The 26,005-nt window shown below is 40.2% G+C and overlaps 2 protein-coding genes across 3 annotated transcripts; one reads left to right on the forward strand and one right to left on the reverse strand.

Moving 5' to 3' along the window:
• Positions 1–1,132: 1,132 nt before the first annotated feature.
• On the forward strand, positions 1,133–10,194 carry LOC120570955 (CD209 antigen-like protein C). Its single transcript, XM_039819641.1, has 7 exons — positions 1,133–1,283; positions 1,525–1,626; positions 2,930–3,019; positions 3,256–3,324; positions 3,730–3,872; positions 4,165–4,289; positions 9,795–10,194. The coding sequence occupies exons 1-7, from the start codon at positions 1,133–1,135 to the stop codon at positions 9,922–9,924; spliced, it is 810 nt and encodes a 269-aa protein (XP_039675575.1). The 3' UTR covers positions 9,925–10,194.
• A 1,934-nt stretch (positions 10,195–12,128) lies between these two features.
• LOC120571391 (toll-like receptor 13) lies at positions 12,129–25,622 on the reverse strand. Of its 2 annotated transcripts, XM_039820320.1 has the most exons (4): positions 25,596–25,622; positions 20,953–23,517; positions 14,095–14,212; positions 12,129–13,430 (listed from the first exon to the last, which is right to left on the reverse strand). In XM_039820320.1, the coding sequence occupies exons 2-4, from the start codon at positions 23,447–23,449 to the stop codon at positions 13,190–13,192; spliced, it is 2,856 nt and encodes a 951-aa protein (XP_039676254.1). In that variant the 5' UTR covers positions 23,450–23,517; positions 25,596–25,622; the 3' UTR covers positions 12,129–13,189. The 2 variants fall into 2 exon arrangements, with proteins under 2 accessions (XP_039676254.1, XP_039676255.1); XM_039820321.1 differs by lacking the exon at positions 14,095–14,212 and having other exon boundaries at positions 13,261–13,430.
• Between the last annotated feature and the right edge of the window lie 383 nt (positions 25,623–26,005).

The following is a 26,005-nucleotide window of genomic DNA, read 5'->3' on the forward strand; positions in this document are numbered from 1 at the left end:
CATTTCGTTGTCTTTGTACTTGTACTCTGCACAATGACAATAAAGTTGAATCTAATCTAATCTAAGCATTCCTCTGCTGCCGTTGTAAGACATTTTTTTTCATACGCTTTGGTCATGTGAACAACTTTCGTTATTTTGGAAATTTGTTACCAAACTGATATCTCTGTGTTTAAATGTATCTGTTCCCCTTTCACCTCGTTTATGTCTTTTGGGAATTAATAGGTCTGACAAGTGGAATAAATAAGAAAATATGAAAGTATGTACATAGATCTTGCTTTGATGGCAGCTAGTAAATGCATAGCTTCAAAATGGAAGGCTTCCAACTCCCCAGCCAACAGATTCTCACTCCCATCTCGTAAAATACGGACGCTTGGTCAGGAGCCTTTGTCGTTGTTATTGACGCTAAAAGTCTCCTTTAGGTCAATAACATAGGTTAAAATAATAATCTGCCTGCCTCTATGGGAATTTAACATAGGGGTGTACTTACTTATGCCCTCTGTATTTTAAGGAAGAACATTTATTTATTTACGATACATTATTCATTCACAAAGAATGTGTAACTTTAAGAAAGTGTGTTACTAGCTGTGCATGTAGCAGAGCTTATTCTTTATTCCATCCAGCTTAACGTCAGGTTATTATCACAGACCCTGGTTGTGTGTTAGTAAGGAAGACGGTCTATCATCTCTTGTGTTTGTTTCACTGACATTTTTGTTTAATTCACACCTAAACTTTTTTCTAACAAACAGAACAAAAAAAACTGTGTGGTCACACCACAGTTGTTGTGTCAGACAGGCATGTGTGAATGCAGCTAGTCACTGTGTGTGTATTTCCTCATTTTTACAATCAGGAAGAAACATCTTTATTTTATTAGCTTTACTTAACTTTAATATACTTGTAATAAGGTTTATCTGAAGGGTTTCATTATACTGATTCACAAACGACTGAATGCCTATTTCTGAGTCAACTTTTTAAGTTAAGTGGGACGTTTTGTCTAACAGTAACAAATGTATTATTGTGTGCATCTTTCTTAGTGGTTTGCGCTGCGGCCACTTCCTGTGTTAAAGGGGTGACCAACTTAAAGACAGACTGTGAGACGGAGAATACGTTCAGTTCAGTTTTTCAGTTTGTCAAGATGTCTGCAGATTTTGATGCTGCGCCACGTTTGAGCCTGAATGTGAGATATAACAGAAACGACCAAGGCAACAGCGGAGAGGAAGAGGAGAGTCAGGTGGAGATCTTAGAGGATGAAGAGCATCACACTGATCTCAGGCCACAAAGAGCCAGTAAGTCTGAAATGATGATTGTTGTAAAAGGGGAAGTTCATGTCAGTTTACGTAAGGCTTTATTTAAACTAGATATTGAGTGTTAATTCACAATTAATCAATCCAGCATTAGTCACCATTCATTGTGAGTGTTTATCAGGTGTCTTGGTTATGTAATCTTGTGTCTCGTGAGTCATTATTCTTATCGTTCAAACTTCAAACAAACAATAAAACATGTTCTCGATGTATTTTGTCTCTGTAGGACCACGCAATCCTGCAGTCGGCAACAGAAGGTGCTTCAGAGCTACTGCAGTGATTCTGGGAGCGTTTTATCTTCTGATATTGGCTGGACTCATCATTCGCCGTGAGTAATTATGTTTTTCAATTCAAAGTGTGATATCTTAAAGGAGACATGTCATGAAACACATTTTCAGTGCTTGTGCAAATACAGTATGTTTGGGTATTTTGGAGTGCCTACCAAACCCAACTATGAAATAAGACCCAGTCAGTTTTTTCACGGCTGCCTAGATGAGGAAACGTGATTCAACAAGCTATTCACATTTGACTCTCCTTCCTCTTTCTCATGCAGGCTCATGAGAAAATACCACCCCATATAAGTATCTCTACCCACAGCTTAACCGTCAACTTTTTTTTTTATAAGCCAATCACAGCAGACTTTTTTTTTTTTTTTTGGGGAGGGCTTTTAAAGTGACAGGCGCTAAAATGGAGGTTGTTTTGGTTCTTTTTCACACTTGATATTGTCATGATTATGGTTTTCAGTTGTAGTTTTTCCTGTTTTATTTTTTCTGTTCATTCCCTGTATGTTACTGTTTCCCTGTTATTTGTTCTTGGTTATGTTTTACCCATGTTCTTTCTGTTTTTTTTGTTTGTTTTGTTTTCCTAGTTTCATCCTTGTGTACAGTATGTGTTCATGCTTCAGTTTCTTGTTTTCCTTCCTTGTTTTCTGTTTGTGTCATGTCTTATTTTACTTCCTGCCTTGTGTTTGTCTGTCCATCAGCCCTCTCGTCACCTGTCCCTCGTTTCTACCCTCATTACCTTGTGTATATAGTCTCTGTCCTTTCTTAGTCTGTTGTCTGATCGCTGTAGTTACGTGTCGTTCCCTGTGTCATTTCTTGACTCATTCCCTGCATTTCTTGCATCACACTGCAGAACCCTCACCCTCTTGTCGAGTCCAAGCAGCTCCCTCATTTTGCTGCTGAACCTGGACTTTTGCCATCCCCAGTCTCAACTGAACTTTTACAGTCTCCTAGTGTCCCAAGCTTCTGAGCCTCAGTGGTCCCTGTTCCTGAGCCCTACCAGTCCCAAGTTCCTGTGCCCCTGTTTCCTCTGGCAGCCATTTCTGACTCCCCTCAGCTGCTGTGTTCCCCAGATTCAGTTCGACAACTGACTGCCCCTGATGAGCTGCAGCTTCAACAGGAATTAGCTTTGCCTCAGCAGTCCCTGGAGTTCCAGATGCCCTGTTGCCGGCTTCCAGCCCTGCTGACCTGTCGCAGGGCTGTTTTTTTGTGGTTTTCACCGGATATTTATTTAGTTAATTTGCTCTTTCATAGTTTCAAATTCTTGTTTTATGTTATTTTTTTACCTTTCTTCATGTAGCTGTTGTTATTTCTGTCCTCAGTAAAGGCTCACCTTATCTTATATTTCAGTCACTTTGCTGCAGACCAGATACGACCAACTGAGCAACAACTACAATCAGTTACAGGATGAAGTAAAGCAGCTGAAGGACAGAACTGAAGGTGAGAAAAGTTTAAAACCATTAATCTCCTGTATTATAAACATTAATATTATATTTTTGAGTCTTTTTGCTCTTTTATACTTTTAAATGTTATGCAATTCTTATTTCTAATTTTATTATTACCTTTCTCTATGTAACTGTACTCATTTCTGTTGCGTGCTGCTGCAACACCAGAGAGTGAATCAATCAATAAAAACTCACCGTATAAATAAAGGTTCACCTTATCTTATATTTCAGTAACTTTGCTGCAGACCAGATACGACCAACTGAGCAACAACTACAGTCAGCTCCAGAAGAAAGTTTCAGGTAAGAAAGGTTTCAAATCATTACAACACACAGGATCAAACTTCACACTGCATATTAAGCATAAATAATCTCAAACTGTCTCACTTTCATCTATTGCTGTTAATCTCAAGACATATCTGTCAAACAGTCAGTTACATTAAAGATGAGAACGTTTACATCTGTATTATACACATTTACATCATTGACATCATTGATTGTGTAGTTACCATTGAGTATAACTGTTTCATGCCATTAAACTGTTTTGTTGATGATGTGAATATTTCTGTTAGAGACGGTCACTTACAAACGACATATGAAACCTGAGTGAAAATTCAAAGTATTTACACAGTAAACAACCTGACAGGGAAATATGACAGAGGCCAGAAAGATCTTCAAATAGTGAAACTACATTTGTTTGACTTTAAGATAAAAGTTGTCCTGACGGATGGAAGAGATTTGTGTTCAGTTGTTACTTTAAATCTAAAGAAACGAAGATTTGGACCGGAATCTTAGATGACTGTAAGAAGAGAGGAGCAGATCTGGTCGTCATCAACAACGAAGACGAACAGGTGAGTGTGTTTGTTTATGAGGGATGTTAGAGAAAAATACTTTCAATAGAAATATTTACACAATAAAATATATTACAATTTTAAATGTTTGAAAAAAAACATGAAATTATATTATTTGTCTTATTTGTCTAATGGTGCAGTTCCAGTTTCAGAGATTCATGCATCATGGGGGGATTTTTCTCTTGCAATACATTTTCTCTTTCCTACAGATGTAGTCACAAGATGAATTTACTACAACAGAAATGCTGAACCGTGAACAGAGAAATGATTTGTGTCTCTTGTCAACTTCTAGAAGTTTGTCACTGAGCTGAGTAAGGATGGAGAGTCCTGGATTGGTCTAGTGTATAACCCGAAACTAGAAAAATCGAAACCCGAATGGACATGGGGATGGATCGATGGATCACCACTGACAGAAACGTGAGACATTTGAAAGCTTTTTGTTTTCATCAGAATTCCATCAATGTCAGTCAGTTTGTCACTAAAATAAGTGTGAAATATGCTGAGTTAAAGCTTTTTTAACTCAGACACCACCACTCACTTCTAGAGAGTCATAAGTGATAATTGAGATACTTTTGTATGGATCATAAATAGTTTTGAGGGACCTTTAAAATAAACATGAGCATCAGTCCCATTGATGACATATGAAGATTAAGCTGGAGAGACGGGGAGCAGAGTCAGCTTTGAAACCGTTACGTGTCAGAGGCCAACACAGGAGCTGCAACAAAAAGTCCCCCAGTAACATTATAAATGTATAGTGAAGTCTTAAACCATTAACCCTTAGATGCATGACCTACCAATACCTACACTCTTCCATGAGTGGGGTCAAAAATGACCCCAATTAGAATGAATGCATTTTATGAGGTAAACTTAAGAAATGTCTATCTTAAGTCAAAAAACGACTTACTACTTAACAATACAATATCACATGCACACACACACACACACACACACACACATACACACACACACACACACACACACACACACACACACACACACACACACACACACACACACACACACACACCTTATGATTGTGCTCAAGAGTATATTTACATAGTGTGCATGTCTAAGGGCAACACGGTCTCACAGCAGTTTGTGGAATGGTCACGTTATTTTTAATCTATTGATTCGTGTACTCTGACACGATTATCTTGTTTATTTCGTATTTATTCGTGTGGTCAGCACATACTGGGAAGCATCTATACGGAGGTTGGGTTTCGAAAAAGAAGCACAGGGAAAGGACACGCCACACGCCGGGACCCGATCCCAGGTCTCTGGGATGCCGGCGCGCCACAACAATGGTATGGTGATGCACCACAACAATGGGACGGTTGGGGTTAGGAAAAGAAGCACTGTGAAAGGACACGCCACACGCCGGGACGTGGTCTCTGGGATGCTGACGCGCCACAACAACAGGAAGGGCATTTCATACTACTCGCTACTGTAATCGTGCTGCGATCACGAAATATGCTTCCCATTGAAATTCATGAAATCTTGCAAAACGTGCTTGTCTTTAAAGCTTGTAACTATTGTTACATTCCATAGACTAAAAATTAAATTGATGAAAAATAACCATAAGTTGCAGCCATAATATTTACTTTATTTCGATCGTTGCACCCCAGCTACTTACAGGATATGTAAACACGCCAATTTTTTGTTTCATCAAGGCTGACTGTCATCGTGACACATTGTAATTGACTGATGCAATGTTGAGCACTGAAATTAATTTTTAGTTGGAAATGTCAAAGTGCCAACAGACCTTTCTGACATGTTGGTGGTTACCAGTTAGAAATTATATAACTAACCACATCACTGCCTCTTGAAAAATATACTTACCACTTAACAATACTTCCAAGTTAAACTTCAAAGTATTTGTATAACTTAACTCATGGCAAGGGAATTAAGGTAAAGTAAAGTAAACATGAAGGGATTTTGGTAAGCACTGTTTCAAATAAGAATACACCAATTCACTGTTAGTAGCAGTGATCAGATCAGTGATTGGTAGAGAGTATTAAAAATAATGTTAACATTTAGTAAAAATAACCTTCAGGGTGGTGAGACTGAGGGTATTAGATGTGTGGATCAACAGTAAATGTATCCCTGACAGCCACAGTTGATAAAAATCAAAGGCTCCTATGTTTAACTATAATATATTTACAGTTTGAATTTCGTCATGACACTTATATCACAGGTATCCCAAGGTCTTACAAAGCTAACAAAAGCTAACAGTCCGATTTGAATTTAAAGGGGTGATAGAATGCAAAACCGATTTTACCCTGTCATAGTTGAATAACGACAGTTCGGTGGGTAAATATGACATACATAGAAGCTCAAAATCCCACTGACACCCCTTTACTATGAAAATCTCATATTTTGAAACTGCCTCTGAAAACGGGCGAATCCCAACAAAGCTGAGTTGCTTGCGCAAGCATCTCAAAATCCGGAACCTTAAGAGAACAGTCACGCACCAACATTTTACATAGGCTACACAACTGACCTGAGATCAGGTAGTTTTCTGAATCTAGCTAGGTCACGCAGATCTCTGCTATTCCATTACAAAATTCACTTCTGAAACTTTTTTATGCGGAAATCAACCATATAAAGCCTCGAATATGGGCCGCTTTACGAAAATGGATGGCTAATGTGCAAATTTTTCTCCGACTGTGTGTCGGAGTTTAGTGCCGGTGTTGGTGCTGCCTGGGTTGCTACATCGCCGCCCTGACCGCAGTGTCAGCGAGCTTGTTACGCCCGCAATCTTTTACCGCAGCCCGCAGGTTCCAGTAAATCTTATAATGGGTATGTGTGTTGAGTTATTTAAACAAACAATCGGGGAAATAAACGCCTCTTGTCCGCGAGTCTCATTGATAGAGCCGCGGTGAGATGGAGTCCATCAATGAGCGCTAGCTAGCCTCCTCCTAACTCTGACATTCACAAAAATACATTCAATTGAAATCCGAAATCGGACAAGTGTTAGCTAAGCTTTGTAAGACCTTGAGGAACCTGTAATATTCATGCCGTGACGAAATTCAAACTGTAAATATACTTTAGTTATGCGAAAGTGAGCAAGCTGCGGTATTTCCCCATTGTAATGAATGGGACATATAGCAAGCAGCTGTCGTCCTACAAAGATGTCTCGCGTTCATAAAAATGCATTAAAATCAAATCGGACACAACGGTTAGCTTTATAAGACATTGGGGAATGATGTTGTATAAGTGGCGTGATCGAAATTCCTAAATATAATTTAGTTATGGCGACAATGTAGCTAGCTAAGCTGCGGTATTTCCCCATTGTAATGAATGGGACATATAGCAAGCAGCTGCTCGTCCTACAAAGACCCCGCTGCGTTCATAAAAATGCCTTAAAATCAAATCGGACAGACGGTTGCTTTATAAGACATTGGGGAATGAGTTGTATAAGTGGCGTGACGAAATTCAAACTGTAAATATAATTTAGTTATGGGCGAAAGTGTAGCTAGCTAGCTGCGGTATTTCCCCATTGTAATGAATGGGACATATAGCAAGCAGCTGTTGGTCCTACAAAGACGCTTCGTGTTCATAAAAATGCCTTAAAATCAAATCGGACACAACGGTTAGCTTTATAAGACATTGGGACATTCAAAACCGTAAATGTATTATTTATAGATATAGTTATGCCGGCAGCTGGCCGCGGAGCTCCCGTATGTAGTATCCACAAAGGGTGACTTTGCCCTGGGTATGGAGCCCAGCAGGCTGTCGCTTCGTCAGACTGTGTGGAGCTCCTAAAGTCCCATCGCTTTACCAAATTTGCAATTAGCCATCAATTTTTGTAAAACGGCCCATATTTGAGCTTTATATAGTTGATTTCTCGCTTAAAAAGTCTCAGAAGTGAATTTGGTAATGAAACATTGCAGTGTCTGGAATATGAGATTCTGTCGCTTCTCTAATGTATGTGTATTGGGGATTCGCTCAACCAATCTCGCGGCCTCTAATGTCTGCTTATGGCAAGTCGCTCAACCAATCACCGCGCAGCTCATCTAAATATTCATGACCATACCATATTTGGAAGAAAAGCTCTTGTTACAAATAGGGCCAAAGCACAGGGATGCATAAGGGCCAATAAAATATCAACCAGGCCATTTTCAGCCCAACCAATGTTACATACCCCATTAGGAGACCATAAGGAACAGTGTGAAATACCCTATATAATCATTCTATCACCCCTTTAAGGTATTTTTATGAAAGTGAGGGGTCTTGTTAGGAGGAGCAGCTGGCTAGCTATATGTCCCATTCAATACAATGGGAAAATATTGCGGCTAGCTAGCTACACTTTTGGCATAACTATAGTATATTTACAGTTTGAATTTCGTCACGCCACTTATATAACATCTACCCGAAGGTCTTATAAAGCTAACAATGGTGTCAGATTTCAATTTAATGAATTTTTGTGAACACTAGGGGTTTCGTTAGCTGCGACTGTCCCTTCAATCCTATGTGTACAGTTTGCGGCTAGTTAGCTTCATTTTTGACGTAATTAGAGTATATTTACAGTTTGAATTTCGTTACGCCACTTATATAACATCTACCCCAAGGTCTCATAAAGCTAACAATGATGTCCGATTTCAATTTTATAAATTTTTGTGAATTTCAGAGGAATTCTAAGAGGAGGCTAGCTAGCTCTCATTGATAGAGCTCTATCCAGCCGCAGGCTCTATCAATGAGACTCGTGGACAAGAGGCGTTTATTTCACCAATCGTTTCTTTAAATAACTCAACACATTATAATTACACACATTATAAGATTAACTGGAACCTGTGGTAAGAGATTGCTGGCGTAACAAGCTCACTGACCGCACTCTCACTCACACACACGGGGCATTTAGCAGGAAGACGGGAACTGCAGGCCCTGGAGCTCTGTCCAGGCAGCGGCGGTTGGCAGTCCATTAACCCAAAAAACGGTGACTTTTCTCGGGTATGGAGTGCCGTGGGCTGCCAGCTGTGACGGTGCTCAATCAAGCTCACAGCAGGTCTGTGGAGGAAGGCAGACCAGGCGGCGAGGCAGCAACACAGGCAGCTCCGGCCGCTGAACTCCGACACATAGTCGGACAAAATTTGCAATTAGACATCAATTTTCGTAAAAACCGCCCATATTTGACCTCTACATAGATGATTTCTCGCATAAAAAAGTCTCAGAAGTGAATTTAATGGTAAAATAGCAGATGAACAATGTATACAATTTCTGAGATCTGCACGACCTAGATTCAGAAGACTAACTGATCTCAGGTCAGTTGTGTAGCCTATGTAAATGTTGGGGCGTGACAAAGAGAGAGACTAGAGCCAAATGAGCAGGAGCCGCTGAGTTGACGTCAACTAGGTTGGCGGCTCATTGAGATTTGCCCGTTTTCAGAGGCAGTTTCAAATTGTGAGATTTGCAGAAGAAAGAGGTGGCAATGGGATTTTGAGGTTCTATGTATGTCATTATTCAACTATGATAAGGTAAAATCGGTTTTGCATTCTATCACCCCTTTAAGGTTTAATATTTGTTAAACTTTCACAGACTGAAAAGAGAATTTAGTTTAATGTGTGTGACTTAATCAAAATGTACAGTCTATAGAAAAAACAGAAACTAGCTGCAGAAAACATTGAAAGAGAGCTATCTTGGTTAGATATCAGAAAACCTGTGATACCTTGTTTGTGGGGGATGATTCCTCTCAGTATGTCAATCACTGAAAACAGAGATGTGGACAAGGGTTCATTCTTTCATTGGCAGCCATTACAGAGTACATCGATTTACAAAGCTGAATCTTAAATGAGTTATTGAAATAAGTGTATTAATTACAGATAATATCAATTTGTTATGTGAAATGCAAGAGATTACTTTAAATGAATACCAATCAGGAGTTTCAGCCCTGTTTGATAAAAGGACCTTTTATTTCTCTAACAGGTTCTGGGCAGCAGGACTGCCTCGCAAAGACGTATACATGTACATGTACGGTACAACATGCTGCGATCAACAAGGAAAATGGACACAAAGTCATTATAATGACCTTAAGAACTGGATCTGTGAGAAATAGATTACCTGCATTCTTTGATGACAGAGGGGTGTGTAGTATTGGGATCAGCTTTGTCAAATCAGAATAATTAACATTTTGCTCAGCTGTTTATTCTGTGTTGCTAAATAACATGGATTACAGAGATATTGTTCCTCTGCCCTTCATAGTGCACAATCTGGTTAGAAGTCAAGAGCACTTACTCTGTAGTCCTACAGCATTATAATAGTAAAAGCAAATAAAAACATGGAATTGCAGGTTGTCAGCTTAAAGAACATTTTACACACGACCCAAAACAAAACCCCTCCCTACCTCCATCTCCCCGCCCCAACTCATCCTTACAACTAATTAATTTCTTAAGCTGAAGCTGTTATTCTTGTGCTTGTATCTTATTCCATTGTAGTCTGTTCTTATTTTTTAATTTCTTTCATGAAAATGTTTAATTGCTCTTTAATGTTTTATGTAAATCATTTTGAATTGCCTTGTTGCTGAAGTGTGCTATAGAAATAAAGTTGCCTTGTCCTACAACCTGCAGCTTGTCAGTCAGTTTTCAGGGCATAGAGAACGCTGTTGTGCCTGTCTGTCTAAGAGGAAGTGTAACGTTAACCGCACTATGGCCACTTTCGACCCGTTCTCACTCCCACACACACACACAGACACACGCACTCAGACACACATGCACACATGAAGACACACACATAACACACGCATGCAAGCACGCACACACATACACACACAGACAAACACATGCACATACTCAGACACACACACACATGCACGCAAGCACACAAACACACGCATGCACGCACACATGCAGACACACGCACGCAGACACACAAGCACATGCATGCGTGCACACACGAACGCACACACAAAGACATACGGACACAGACACACGCCCTCAGACACATGCACACACGCAGACACACACACTTACACACACACGCACGCACGCAGACACACACACAAACACACACGCATGCAGGCACGCATGCAGATACACAAACAGACACACACACGTACGCAGACAAACGCATGCACGCACACACGCACGCATGCAGACACATGCACGCAGACACACACACACACGCACATGCATGCACGCACACACACAGACACACACATGTATGCACGCACGCGCAGGACACACACGACGTCGCCGCGCCACGCGCCGAACATACACACAGCATACACACACACACACACACACACACGGTCTGATCAATACAGGCGTATTAAGGAAGTATCGACTGAGGAAATTAAAATGAAAGGTTTAATTAATCAGCGAGCGGCTGGCTGTGGCTGTTTCGGGGCTTTCTGATTGACCCTGAACCAGATTTATGTTCCTGATCAATAACACAAAGTGGACCTGCTGTTAAATACACATCGGCTTTATATTTCTATCAATAACACACTGATGCTGCAGTCTGCTGTGCTGCTCTGTAGTCACCAGAACAGATTTCTACAGAGATGTTCTTTTAATTAGGGATGCACCAAAACCACTTATTTTCAGACCAAGTACATTTGGATGACTGCCGGTACCGAGTAGTGATATGAGTACTTAATATTACCATTACATTTCTAACAATTTCTTTTAAAAACATACATTATTTGCACCTGCATGTATCATGACTTTACAAGGTGTACCTGAATGCACCATGAAGCACCACACACTTTACCGGACCATTTGTCCCCATTCAATTCTTTGACGATACATGGGCGCCGATTTGATTAGAGTTAAAAGAAGAAAAAAAAATGACTAAAGTGTTAAAAAAAAGCAGCAAAAATGTCAGAAAAAGTGACAATTTATTTTAAAAAATTGACAAAATTGTTGCAGAAAGCCACAGGAAATTGTAAAAAGCAACAAAGATGTCGAAAAAAAAAAAGGTAAATCAACAACAACAAAACAAAAACGTGACTGAAAAGCAACATCTAGTAGTACAGTCAAAGATATTTTACTTTTTCAATTAAATATGTGAATAAACTCAACATGGCTCTGATGTGATTCTTTTTCCCAGTGTGGCCCGTAGTGAAGTTGAGTTTGACCCCCGTGTAAATAGAAGAAATGTATGTCTGATTTTATTTTCTACCTAGTATAGTTGATAGGTAACTGCTTCTGTCAAGTTTGTACTGTGTTGTCAAATGGCTTTTAAAAAAACAAAAATACTACCAACTTTATTTGTAAAAGCACATTTAAAAACAACAGAGTTTAGCCAAAGTGCTGCACATAAAAAAAGAACAAAGGATCACAATATTACGTAAAATTAATTAATAAAAGCCACACTTTAGACTGTTTAGCTTTAAGATTTTTACCCGTTTTTAAGCAAGCTGTATGCCAGCAGTAGCAACTTTACCTGCTGCCAATTGTATTGCTAACAAGCATCACAAGCAATGATATGTAAAGTGGTGTCATTTTATGAGTATATGTACATGAGTACAGTATCGGTCGAGGTACCGATAACCCTGAATGAAAAATAAAGAGTTGAACCCCTTTGTCTAGAGGAGGGATAGAGAGGGAAGGAAAGAGTTGAGCTCCTCTTGGTTAGAGGAGAGGGATGGAGGGGAGAGAGGGGGGAACAGAGACCCCAACCCTAACCCTTAACCCTAACCCATTAATACCAATTAGTAATAGCTCAACTGGTAGAATTTTACAACAGAGAATTAGAACAGAAAGATACAATTAATCATTTGTGGCTATAGCAAAAAAGACGTATAATGACCAAGCACATCGCAAGCACTTTAATTCCACACTGGTACTTTAAATCCACACTGGTACTTTAACTGGATGGTAGATCTCAAATCCTTCACAACCGTTATTTTTTACTTTATTCATTTTTTGTTTTTAGCTACGTGATAATATTAGTCATTTTTATGTCTTGTCAACATCAGATATATGATTGTCATTTCTGCAGTATTGTTATTTTTTCTTTCCTATATATACAGTATGTTTACTCGTTTGTCTGTGGTGTCTATGTTTTTAGAGAATATGTTGTGACAAGGGCACATAATGAATGACCATATGAATTTTCCCTTGTGGGAGAATAAAGTTCACCTTGACCTTGACCTTGACCGTATAAATAAGCATGTGTGGGAAATGCAGGAATGAAGAGCTTTAAGTGTATGCACTGGCCAATCTTTCTGCCTTTGGCTTCCCAGTTCGACCTCCCAGTCGTCAGACGAAGCAAGGAAAGCCATCGAGATAACTTTCTCATTCCCTAACCCCCTAACGCTAACCCCTTAACCCTAACCTTTTCGTACCCTTTTGTAGCTTTTTTCCAACTGATGTTTCTCAGCATCCTGCTGGTCCAGTCAGCAGGTCAGCAGTCTCAGTGGGAGCGTCCTCCGTCTCCAGAGCTCTCCCTACGTTCTGCCAGAAGACTCCCGTGTGATGGCCGGCCTGGGGCCAGCTCAGGTAGGTGCGTTTCTTCACCAGCTTCCTCATGCGGTAGTAAGGAGACAGCTGGTGGGCCGGGATCTCCTCCAGAAACAGCAGGACCAACACATCCTTCTGTTCGTCGAACAGACGGAAGCTGCAACAACACACACAGTGGTGGAATGTAACTAAGTACATTTACTACAGTACTGAACTTCAGTATAAATGTTGAGGTACTTGTACTTTACTTGAGTCTTTTCTTTTCATGCCACTTTCTACTTCTACTCCACTACATTTCAGAGAGAAATGTTGTACTTTTTCCTCCACTACATTAATCTGACAGCTTTAGTTACTAGTTATTTACACATTAAGATTTCTGCACACAAAACACATGTGGTTTATAAAATACAATAGCAAAAACGTGATCAAATACATTGAAAATTCTTTTTAAAAAAGGTGGGAAAAAGTGTAAAAAACAAGTCGAAAAAAGAAACAAAAACAATTTTGCCAAAGGCACCAAATTGGTAAGAGCCGTTAAGAGACTATTTATTTGTTATACTGTTTGTCTATTTACTTATTTTCAGTCAGATACTTCAGCAGTTTTACCAAAAACTGAGACTTTCTTAACTTGCTAAATTATTTTTTAAACTGACGGACATCATATGTGTAATTCAAGGCTCAATTAAAAAGTATTTATCTCTCCCCGTTCACCAACGGACATATTTTTTACTGAAATAATGTCCCACAGTGGTCCAAATGAAAGGGGGGACTTTGCCTCTATAGAGTAGGACATTCTGACTGACGGATGTGAGCTCGCCCACCTGGCCATCTGGATCTCTCTGGAGCACCACTCGCTCTGCAGGTAATGCCGGGTGATCACACAAATGGTCTTCCTGCTGCTGTATATGGCGTCCGTAATGTTCTCTACGATCGGTTTCCCTGTGGAGAGTTCAGACACACCTTTGATATCATCAACTGCATCTTTAAGACTGCTTTCTCAGGGTTCCTGTTTTAAAAAAAGTCATCTGGAAACCGTCAGCTGGAAACCAGTCATCTGGAAACCGTCAGCTGTAAACAGGGCAGTTCCTCTAACTAAGCTGAAACATAATACCAACGGAATCACCAACACAATATGGTCAGATGCCTTTAGCGTTGTTATTGAAGCTAAAAGTCTATTTATTTCGAGAACGATAACGTCATTTATGATACAATGTTGATCGAAGGGCAAGTGGGTTGTACCAACAGAAACACAACACAATACCCAGACTGATGTCATGAAGTGGCGTATGTATGACACGTCAATTCGTATGCCATTATTGGCGTGTTATCAAGACGCATAATCGCTTTTTAGCGTGTTTATCAACGCCGTTTGGTCTCCATTGACTTACATTACCTTGCGATTGCGTGTCAATTTATGCCGTGTATGTTTACGCAAAGTCACAATGTCACAATACCAATACAATGGAAACACCAACATAATACCAATGAAAAACTACTAAAGTTGACAGAGCTTTCAAAGACTGTTGAACTCTTTGCCTCATGATATGTTTTAAGAGTGATGGCCTTTGTTGACATTTTTAAAAAGCAGCTTAAGACGCATCTTTGTAGTCAGGCATTCTTTAGTGACAATTTTGACTGTATTAATGTAATAATATTAACGTATACTTTATTAATCCTGCAAGGGGAAATTACAATGTTTTTCACTCTGTTGTTATTACACACAGGCCTGAATTACACACACATGCTCAGTACCTCTACGTGCACTAAATGGAGAGATGTCAAAGTGGGGAGGCTGCCCATGGAACGGTGACCCGAGCAGTTGGGGGTTCGTTGCCTTGCTCAAGAGCACCTTGGTAGTGCCCAGGAGGTAAACTGGCACCTCTCCAGCTACCAGTCCACCACCATACTTTGGTCTGTATGGGGAGTTGAGCTTCTGCCTGTTTGTGTTTTACTACCAACAGGGGCAAGGGAACGATAATGATACAATGATGATCGAAAGGGCAAGTGGGTTTTTATGGCGTTATAATCTTTTTGAGTTGCCCCTTACATCAGGTCGAGTTTACAGATTGATTTTTTTAACCCTTGTGTTGTCTTTACGTTGACAGCTTTTTGTAATTCTGAGTCAAAATGGAAAAAAAATGTTTCTCCAATGTTTTGGTCGTCATTTTTTGACACTTTTGTGGCTTTTTTGTTCATTTTAGTTTTTAGTTTCTTGTTTTTTTTACATTTTTGTTGTTTTTTTTATCAAGTTTTTGAAGCTTTTCTGACTTTTTTGTAATTTATTTCCAAGTTTGTCGATTTTTTAAAACGTTTCTCTTGTTTTTCTTTCCCACGTTCTTGAAGCAATTTTGTCACTTTTTTCAACCTTCTATCATTAATTGAAAGCATTGAACTGATTATTTCTTTTACCATAGGCGGCGCTAGGCTATTTTTAGGGGTGCTGAAGCACCCCTAAAAATCATCTCAGCACCCCTGAAAATAAAGTCCTTATTGTGATAATGTGAAATCGTTTAGTGCTCAAACTAGTGGCGGTTTTTGGCACGGGCGAACTGGGCAGCCACTTACCTGAAAAAATAAATAATCCTCTGTGCCGCAAAGCGTTTTTCTGTTTTCTATCACTTCACTGTGTGGGGAATTGGCAGATCAGCGCCCCCCGCAGCTGCAGGCGCCCTGCTAGCTGAGAGAGGTCAACACCCCCCACTTTCACAATGAAATGGACTAGTCCGTCCCACAGTGCGCCGCAGCGCGAAAGATAAACACACAGTGACAGGAGAAATGGGAAGTACACAGAGACGGAGCAAGACGAGTCTAAACCTTTCTTTTATGTCAATGGTCTAAACGCCAAAATGAAAAAAAGTTACCCAAGCGGCTCAAATAAAAGAAAAAAGCGAAAAGACATGTTTTCGGGAGTAGCAGGACCTTCATCAGCTCCCGTGCCCGTGGCCGATGATAGCGGTGCTGGTGTCGGCTACAGTGACATGCACAGTGGGGAGGAGACTTTAGGGGGAGAGGGACAGAGATGAAGGAGTGAGGCTACAACCTGCGGTAGGCTAAGCACAACTCCCCTTAACCCTTGTGTTGTTCTTCGGGTCCCAGTGACCCGAAGACACAAGGGTTAAACAACACAAGGGTTAAAACACTTAACCCCTTGATAAAACTGAGTGGTGGACAAACTGTTGATGATAACACTACAACAATAAAAAAAGTAGGCATGCTTTACTGTATGATTGCATTAGTAGCCTATTAAAACGTTGCACATCATGCACATCATGCAAACGTTCTTAACGAGAATTGTAGCTTTTCTATCTGCATTGGCAGACAAAAAATCATAATAGACCTCTTCAAATTATAGCATAGGGCCTCTCGAAATGATAATCATAAAGCAAGCTACATATACAGTACAGGCCAAAAGTTTGGACACACCTTCTCATTCAATGCGTTTCCTTTTTATTTTCATGACTATTTACATTGTAGATTCTCACTGAAGGCATCGAAACTATGAATGAACACATATGGAATTATGTACTTAACAAAAAAGTGTGAAATAACTGAAAACATGTCTTAGATTCCTCAAAGTAGCCACCCTTTGCTTTTTTATTAATAAGGGAAAAACTTCCACTAATTAACCCTGACAAAGCACACCTGTGAAGGTAAAACCATTTCAGGTGACTACCTCATGAAGCTCATTGAGAGAACACCAAGGGTTTGCAGAGTTATCAAAAAAAGCAAAGGGTGGATACTTTGAAGAATCTAAAATATAAGACATGTTTTCAGTTATTTCACACGATGTTAAGTACATAATTATTTTCATATTTCATATATTTTGATGAATCTACAATGTAAATAGTCATGAAAATAAAGAAACACATTGAATGAGAAGGTGTCCAAACTTTTGGCCTGTACTGTATATATAGCTTGTTTTATGATTAATTAGGAGTATACAGTTTTAGTGTATTAATAAATGGCACTTTGTTGAAGTATTTAAAGTGTCAACTTTCACTGATTTTTGCTTACTCATTACATGGCATTAGTAGTTTTAGGAGTAGGTATACATATTCAGGGGAGGGCAAGGACGGGTACAGTTTTATCAATACTAGTTAAACAGTTGTACAGTTTTATTCCCTATTTTGAATATGGCTTCGGAGGGGTCTCGCCCGTCATTCAACACAGCCAAAGCTATGAATTCTAGCATATTTTTCAGTCCCCTTCCCCCAGTCCAACACCCCTGGGTATGTGTGCTGCAATAATCATGCTTTGTAGTTTCCATCTTTTTTCACAGCAGATGCCTTGAATCTGTTGATAGTTTGTCATAATTGCATGTCTCAATCTGTCTATTTCTTTCCCCAAAACTCACAAGAAGTCATGATTTAAGGGTTTAAAAAACAAAAAAATCTTACGGAAGCATGCCCCCGAACCCCCCTAGCTTAACTGCTATCAACTTTTCATTAGGGGCTGAGCACCCCCAAAGGTCAGATCCTAGAATCGCCCCTGATTTTACGCTAAAGAACGTTGTATGAAACCATCTACATTATCTATATTATTTTTGGACAATTTGTTGAAAGAAACCCACATTTTTGATATAGAGACTTTTTGAAAATGGGTCAAATTTGACCAAGGACAATAGGAGGGTTAAAGTTGATGCTGATTCTGATGGCTAAAGTATCTTTATTTAAATCTGAGGAGTACATCTGATACTGGCCTCTCACCACAAGCTGCATGAAAACCACAGAAACACGTTAAAGGAAGCAAGTGTTTATCAGACATACTGTACAGAGAGCTGCCAAAAGAAAAAACAGATGTGAAACCTCTCAGATGCAAATACTATATATATATATATATATATATATATATATATATATATATATATATATATATATATATAGTTATAGTATTTGCATATATATAATTGTATGTGCTCGGCCTTCACAACATCACTGACAAAGATAAGAGAAAGAGGAACAGAGGACACAGACAAACTTTAAAGATTAGTCTAAATGACATTAGTTTCAAACAATTTCCTCCCAATACTTGCGTTTTTAAATATTAAATATTACTAATTCAAAAAAAGTACTTAAACGTTAATTATTTTTTTCCACCTGGGACCCATTTTCCTATGTTTTGTGTGTAAGTGACTGATAGGAATAACAATCTTTAAAATAGATCCAGTATTGTAGCAGCCATGGACCGGGCTGCAATGTAACCCTAAAGCAGTGGTTCCCAACCTTTTTTCCTTGGCGTCCCCCGTAAGAAACGCTGACACCACCACGAAACCGAAGTTGAGGTAACTCTCGAGATAGAGCCTTACTTTCTTTTTTGAAACAAAGGAGTTATCAGCACTTTTACGTTTCTCCGCCATGTTTCATTCATAAAATAGTGATGCCGTGGCTGCAGGAAAAACGAGGATGATAGCAGCTAACAGCTAACAGCTAGCAGCTAGCAGCTGACCTGATGACAGCAAGGGTCCCAGGTTAAGAGGTCCTGGAGGTTCGGCCTACTAAGTAGCCTGCCTACAATTTTAAGCAAGAACAAAAATATATAGTTTTTATACAGACTTTTGTATACATTATATATTCTAGTGTATTATCATAATTTGTTTAACATATGCAAATATATATATTGTTTTTACCTCAACCTTAAACCAGATAAAGACTTGCGCACCCCCTGTGATCGCCCTAAGGGGTGCCCGGACCCCATGTTGGGAACCACTGCCCTAAAGGACAAATGTTCAGCGTCAGTTAGCATCCACTAAAAGTTCTGTTTTTGCCGCTGACAGACTCAGATTATTATTCTAAGTGTCTGACATTATGGAAAGGATCCCTACAGAGATAGACCTTTTAGTTAAAGAGTAAGATCCTTTTAGTTTAACATGAAACAGCCCCAAAATCACCATCACCAAACCCACCAGACTACATGTAAATAATCAGTACTTTTAGCTATGGATGCACCGAATCCTGGATTCGGATTCGGCCGAATATCGGGCTTTTTAACGGGGTTCGGTTTCTGCCGAACCATAGAATTTTAATGTAATGGCGCCGCCGTTGATTACAGGAACGTGTTTACGTAGGTGGACCGTTCAATGCAGTAGGCTGTGAGAGAGTGAAAATGGAACTTGTGAGCAGAAAAACTGTTGTTTGGCAGTACTTTCAGTCAAAAGAAGGCCATTCAAGTCCACCTACATGTTCAATTTACAATGCCGATTTGTCTCGTAGTGGCGAGGACCCTAAACGATACACAACATCACCACTGTTAAAACATTTGGTATGAAACATCCAAAAAAATACGAGTTGTGCATGAAGAAATCTCCAGACAGCAGCCCAAATGAAGAAACTTCAGGTACGGCAAAGGAAGGACAGTCACTGTTTACTTCCTTAATGTGTTTACTGTGTTAATGGACTGAGGATATTGAGGAGGATTCAGTATTCGGTTTTGGATTCAGCAGAATCTTAACCAGTGGATTCGGTATTCGGCCGAACCCCACCAATCTGGATTCGGTGCATCCCTACTTTTAGCCGTCATAGAGCCATCATATTTTCATATATAAATGGGTGAATTAAGGGTTTATTTCAACCAAACCAGAGTGGTGATTGTTGGAACAGTGGAAAGACGAACCAAGACAGATTTTTATTAAGTTTAATTTGTTGTTCACCATCTTGTTCTTGGCGTGCTTCGTGTAGGAGACAGAATCACTGACCAATGCGCTTCACTACGCGGAGGTGAGTCAGACAGCGGATGGCAGGTATGGGTGTTGGATGGGTCAAACAAACACAGGACACGTTGTGGCAACGCTGCCGAATATCCAGAAGTTAAAGCCCGAGCAAGAACAATCTTTGCTGAGTTTTGTTGGTGGCCATGATGTTGTGGCCCTTCTCCCCACGAAGTTTGGGAAAAGTTTGGTTTTCCAGCTCGCTCTTTTAGTGGTGAAGGAGTTTGTTAAGGCTAACGCTAGTGATGCCAATTCAGTTCATAAGCCGATAGTTGTTGTCGGTCTCCCCTGTTGTTGCACATGCGCATGAAATACGTCACGACCAAATGTTAGCAATTGGTTATGGCAGATCCAGAGTGGCTCTGGGCAGATCCAATAGTTTTAAACTTCAACAGAGTACCCGCCTTCAAGGAAGTTAACACTTTTCAATGGAGAGTGGCCAGACTCTCTGTACGAATGAGTCAGGTAGGACCAGGCTAGGATTTATTAACTTTACAGAACAAAAGGAGCTACATCTCATTCAGCGTCATGTGTGTAACCTTCAGGAAGTGAAGTAAAGTTTGATTTTAACCCAAACTACCATCTTTTTATCAACTTAACTTAGTAGTTTTGGTGTCTAAACCTAACCAAACTCTAACAGTTTCAGTTCATGTGTTGAAAACTATGACCGTTTTGTTCTCTGGTTTCAGATGTGAGGACGGAAAACACTGCTGTGGGTCGTATTAAAAGGGATGAATGAACAACCTATATCCTCATTTGTTTTGGAGGAACTGTTGGGTGTTTTAAGGGTTTGAACAAAATATTTGTTTGGAGAGGTCACTTTCTGTATTAAAGTGTCAATTTAAGTGGCAAAAATAAAGTTTAGAGCTACGTCCAAAGCTTCTAAAATTTTGGTTTTGTGTGATAAATTCATGACAGATAGCAGACAAGGATAGAAATTCAGTAACAGATGAAGACAGACACAGTAAAAGTTTACCTGGTTGGAAGTCTCTGTGGTGCAGACAGAGTCTCCAGCCCTGCTCTCCTTCCAGCGCTGGAAGCATCTCTTGGTAAACCCAGGCCTCGTCGTGAACATTGTAGGAGATGAAGGCGTCGTAGCGATGTTGAGCTCCTGCTTTTCTCCTTCTGCTGTCATATAGGAAGGCCCGGAAGAGGTGGTATGCGTAGGCTAGCTGCCACCTCAGAAAGTGGTAGATGAAGGATGCGAGGAGTGTAAGAACAACCAGACAAGTGCTGGAAATGAAGCAGAAGAAGCTAACGTCCATCCAACAGAACTGGATGTCAAAGTCCAGAAGCTTGTGTCCTTGTTCAGCCCTAGGGAAGGAACATGTGTACTCGTAGGCATTAACAACCTGAGTTTGATTGTTGTTCTTCACCCATTGGATAAAGCCGGCGTTTGAGCAGTCACAAGTGAAAGGGTTGTTTTTCAGATCGAGGTATGTTAGTGCAGGGAGGAATTGGAAGACCATCTCATTGATCACAGTTATCTCATTGTCACTTAATTTCAAACATCTGAGTGCAGACAGATCGGCCTGGAACAGAAAATCCAAAGACTTGATCTTACTTTCGGAGAAATCGAGAACCTGCAGGTGCGGCATTGGCTGAAACAGTCCAGGATCCAAGTCTGACAAATCAGTCTGTCTGATTGTCAAACTCTTGAGCTGGCGATTGTATTGAAAAGTGTCCACATCTGGTGCAGAAATGTAGAAATTCTCAGCTGTGAAGTCCTCTAAATGTTTCATAGCCTGCAGCATTTCTGATGGTATGTCAAAGGGAAAACAAGTGTGATAACCCTCGCATATTACTGTGAGAACTTTCATAGATTTTAAATGAAAGAAATCTTTATAATAGTTTGGTTGATGACCTTTGAAACTGTCACTAATGAAGTAAATTGTAAGATTTTCTAACTGCTGTAAATATGTGAATTTATTTTCAAATTCAAATGGAAAAGGTACAGTTAGGTTACCCAGGTTACTCGATCCATCAAAAGCCTTATGTTTCCACACCACATCCAAATGTTTTAAGGACCCTAAACTTTGAAAATCCCCCTTTTCAAGAATAAGTAAAATGTTGTTGCTCAAATCCAAGAACTCAAGCTTCTTCAGGCCTATTTTGAAAACACCTCCAAGTGTCCACAGCAGGTTGTTGCTCATATCTAAAACCTTCAGGTCATTAAGACTTTGGAAGACGCATCTGTCCAGTTTGGCAATGTGGTTGGTGTGCAGATCAAGCTCTCTGAGGCGCGTTGTGTTTGTGAAATCCTCACAGCTCAACTCAGAGATAATATTGTCACCAATATTTAGGATCTCGAGAGAGGAGAGAGTCCGAATGTCATCGGGCACCTTGGTGAGAAGGTTGGTCTCTAAAGTTAGAAACCTCAGTTGCTTCATCAGTCGAATCGAGCCTTTAGACAGTTCAGTCATTGAAGTAGACGACAAATCAAGCTCACTCAGCTGAGAGCAAGTTACAAGTTTCACACTTATATTGGGGACTTTGCTCCAATGCAGATCCAGCTTCTTAAGTGTCGGTATCTTGCAAACCGTAGCTAGGAGACCTTTGTTGATCCACTTCTCCATATAATTAAGTCTCAGATGCATTAGTGAGTCGAGGCTCTGCAGGACTTTTCGGATCTCTTCGAAAGCAATCAACGGGTAACTAAAATACAGCTGAGTTATGTTCCTGAGTAAAGTCTTGTCAGGTATGTCCCACTTCCAGCCGGCAACATGGCCACACCGAGAAAGGTCTATCATCTCAAGGTGAGGAAAGATCTCTGTTGTGATGCTGAACTTGTCAAACTTGTCATTATCCGAAACATCCAAAACCTTCAGGCTTGATGGAGCATTCAGCAGCAGATCTTTGGTCTGAAAGGAGGGAAATTGATTGTCTCTAATGCTCAGTTTCTGTATAAGTGGTAGCTGTAGGATGGGCTGAATGGCAACGACTTGTTGGAGATTGTTTGAGTCTAAAATCACGGTTTCTAATCTGGACAGGGACTGAAAGGCCGAGGTATGAATGGACTGAATGTTGTTACTGGAGAGATCAAGCATGGTAAGGTTGGACAGTCCCTGAAAGAGGTTGCCAGTCAGGTCGGTGAGTTTGTTAAAGGCCATGTGGAGCCTTGTTAATGCCACCAAATGGATGAAAGATCCGTTGTCCACATGAGCAATCTGATTTGTGTCCAGCCACAAAATTCTTAGCTTTGACAAGTCACGGAAATCGTCCCTGTTGATCTGCTCGAGCTGATTGTACCAGAGATACACTACACTCGCATCTCTGGGTATATCATCAGGCACAGTTACAAGTTTACGTTCCGAGCAATGCAAAACCACATCGGCCAAGGTGTCGTTAGAATAACTGATGGAACAGTTTTTCAGAGAATAAGCCAGGGAAGGGTTCAGACGTTGCACGAGACACAGAAGTAAGACAATAAGTCTCTGTATCAAGTACAAAGACAAACCTCCCATTGCTGGCATGATGCTAACATCGCTGGAAGCAGTTACTGCAGGCAGAGATTTGTTGAATGTTGTTCAAGGAATCACATCTGTAGAGGACAACACAACACGTCACACAACATGACTTTATCCTGTAAAGTAATAGCCTCACATTTAGGGAAATATGCATCTTCTTAACTTTCTTGCAGAGAGAATAAAACTGTTGACACACATTTGTTTTTTTGGTTGGTAATTTACACATGGATCTGGTGTAGAAAAACTCCTATTGTCACTCAAATAATTGTCCATAATCTGCAACTTTAATTTGGATATGTCAACCTGTTTATTTTTAAATGAAAACAAAAACTAATCATAATAAGTCAAACACCATGTCACATTCTACAGCATCCACAGTGCCACTTTTCCACATTACCACTTCCAATAAACTGTCGACCTCGATGTGCCCAACCTGTCGCAACAAGTCCACATTTAAGTAAACTTTGGCTACCCCCAACATCATGTAATGGATGTGTATCAAAAAGATTGACAGGATATAGTTATCTTAGCTTAGGAAAAGGAAAATAGTTAGCTTTGCTTAGTCTGTTCGAATGAACCATAGTTTTGAAAAGCTACTTGGCTGCGCTACAATGACCGCTGTTGTTTAGGAACACAGCTGGCCGCGTAACAAGGAGGTCTGGGTGGATGACTGGGTGTTACTGGGAGTTCGCTTCCCGGGGAAAACAAAAGACTTTCACCGAGGAAACCACAATCTTTTTCCTAAACTTAACTAGTCGTTTTGGTGCCTAAACTTAACTTTCGTCGCCGCATAATGCTTTTTCTTGCCTAAACCTAACCGTAATCTGTGCCTAAACGGCCGGCTGCTCACGGTGCTCTGTACCCGGCTCACAGTCACCTACTAACATCTACTACCGAGCTGTGACAGAAGTCTGTAGCCAGCTGCAGGAAACTCTGTAGCCTGCGTCAAGAAGCTCAGTAAGCGACTGCAGGAAGCTCCGTAGCCTGCTTCAGAAAGCTCTGTTGCCGGCTGAAGGAAGCTCTGTAGCCGGCTGAAGGAAGCTCTGTAGCTGGCTGCAGGAAGCTCCGTAGCCTGCTTCAGAAAGCTCTGTTGCCGGCTGAAGGAAGCTCTGTAGCTGGCTGCAGGAAGCTCTGCAGCCTGTGTCAGGAAGCTCTGTAGACGGCTGCTGGAAGCTCTGTTGGAAGCTCTGTTGCTGACTGTAGGAAGCTCTGTAGCTGTCAGCGTCACGGAGCTTTGTAGCTGATGTCAGGTGATCAGCCTGCTGCTGTTTCCTAGTTTTCGTATGATATCATACATTTTAGTGTGCGAAAGTTTTCTTACGATATTGTGCGAGCCCGTTCATGAAAATACTTGTTTTGTCTGACCAACAGTCTAAGGTTGACTTCACACTTTTGCAGTTTGGTCCGTTTTAACCGAACCCTGCCGCGTTTCGTCAGATAGTCCGGTTGGTTTGGGGCATTCGATCTCTTGTGCAGACCAAACAAGCAAACTGTGGTCCACTTGAAAACGGGGGTCGAGGTTCGCTTGTAAAACCCAGTTCAGACCAAAGATTCGCTACGAGACGAGTTGAAATTTGCAACTAAGTTAATAAATATTTTAGTTCTTGGAGCACAGATAAAGTGATGTGATGCGCTCACTTTTGATGCTTTCCTTTACTGAAGTATTTTTAAACTGCGGTATTTCATTTTTTACTTTATTTATTACAAGCTGAGATCCTGCAAGTTACAAGATCCCCAACGATAAAACCTGAAACATAAGGTAAAAAAGGAGAGTCAAAAGGACAAGACTGTGAATTCTGAGAAAGAAGTAAAAAAAACTAAAGATCTTTCAAATAAAACTAGAAATCCTATGAGTAAAAGAATCTTCTTCCATCAATGCATACGACAAAAAACACTGACAATCTTCACATTTGAGAAGCCAGAACAAGGGAATGTTTTGCACAAATCACTTATTTGTCTCGTCTTAAGTATTATTTTCTTGATTCTATTCTGCATTTTGGGAAATTCCTGGAACAAGATAAACATTTTTGCAAACAAGAAGTTCAGTTTATCACCATATAACCAGATTTATCCCCATGAAGTTTGATTTTAAAGTTGGGTTTTTAACAAAAACAGCAGCAGAAATATCACTGATACATCTTCTGATACTCACAGTACGTCTGTAGATCGCTGCTTCTCGGCCGTCTGAACAGGGCGTCTTTGTTTTTCAGGTCTGATGTTTTTACAACAGCAGCGGAGGATATAACGGTCACATCTGATTAGTCATCTCACTTCCCTTTTTTTTATAAGAGTAAGTTCCTTAAATCAAATGACAATTGACAGAGAAATAAGATGTCATGGTGATGCTCACAAACAATACACAATGTGAAGAAGAAGAAGAAGAAGAAGAAGAGGAAGAAGAAGAAGAAGAAGAAGAAGAAGAAGAAGAAGAAGAAGAAGAAGAAGCAGAAGAAGAAGAAGAAGAAGAAGGGGCAGAGCTTCTGGGGTCTCCAAAAGCCCCGAATCTCTGAAGGTTTTAAAATAACTTCAACTTTGTGAAGACGTACCTCCAACATGGCCGCC

This window comes from Perca fluviatilis, chromosome 13 (genome assembly GCF_010015445.1).
Source record: "Perca fluviatilis chromosome 13, GENO_Pfluv_1.0, whole genome shotgun sequence".
Taxonomy (NCBI): Eukaryota; Metazoa; Chordata; class Actinopteri; order Perciformes; family Percidae; genus Perca; species Perca fluviatilis.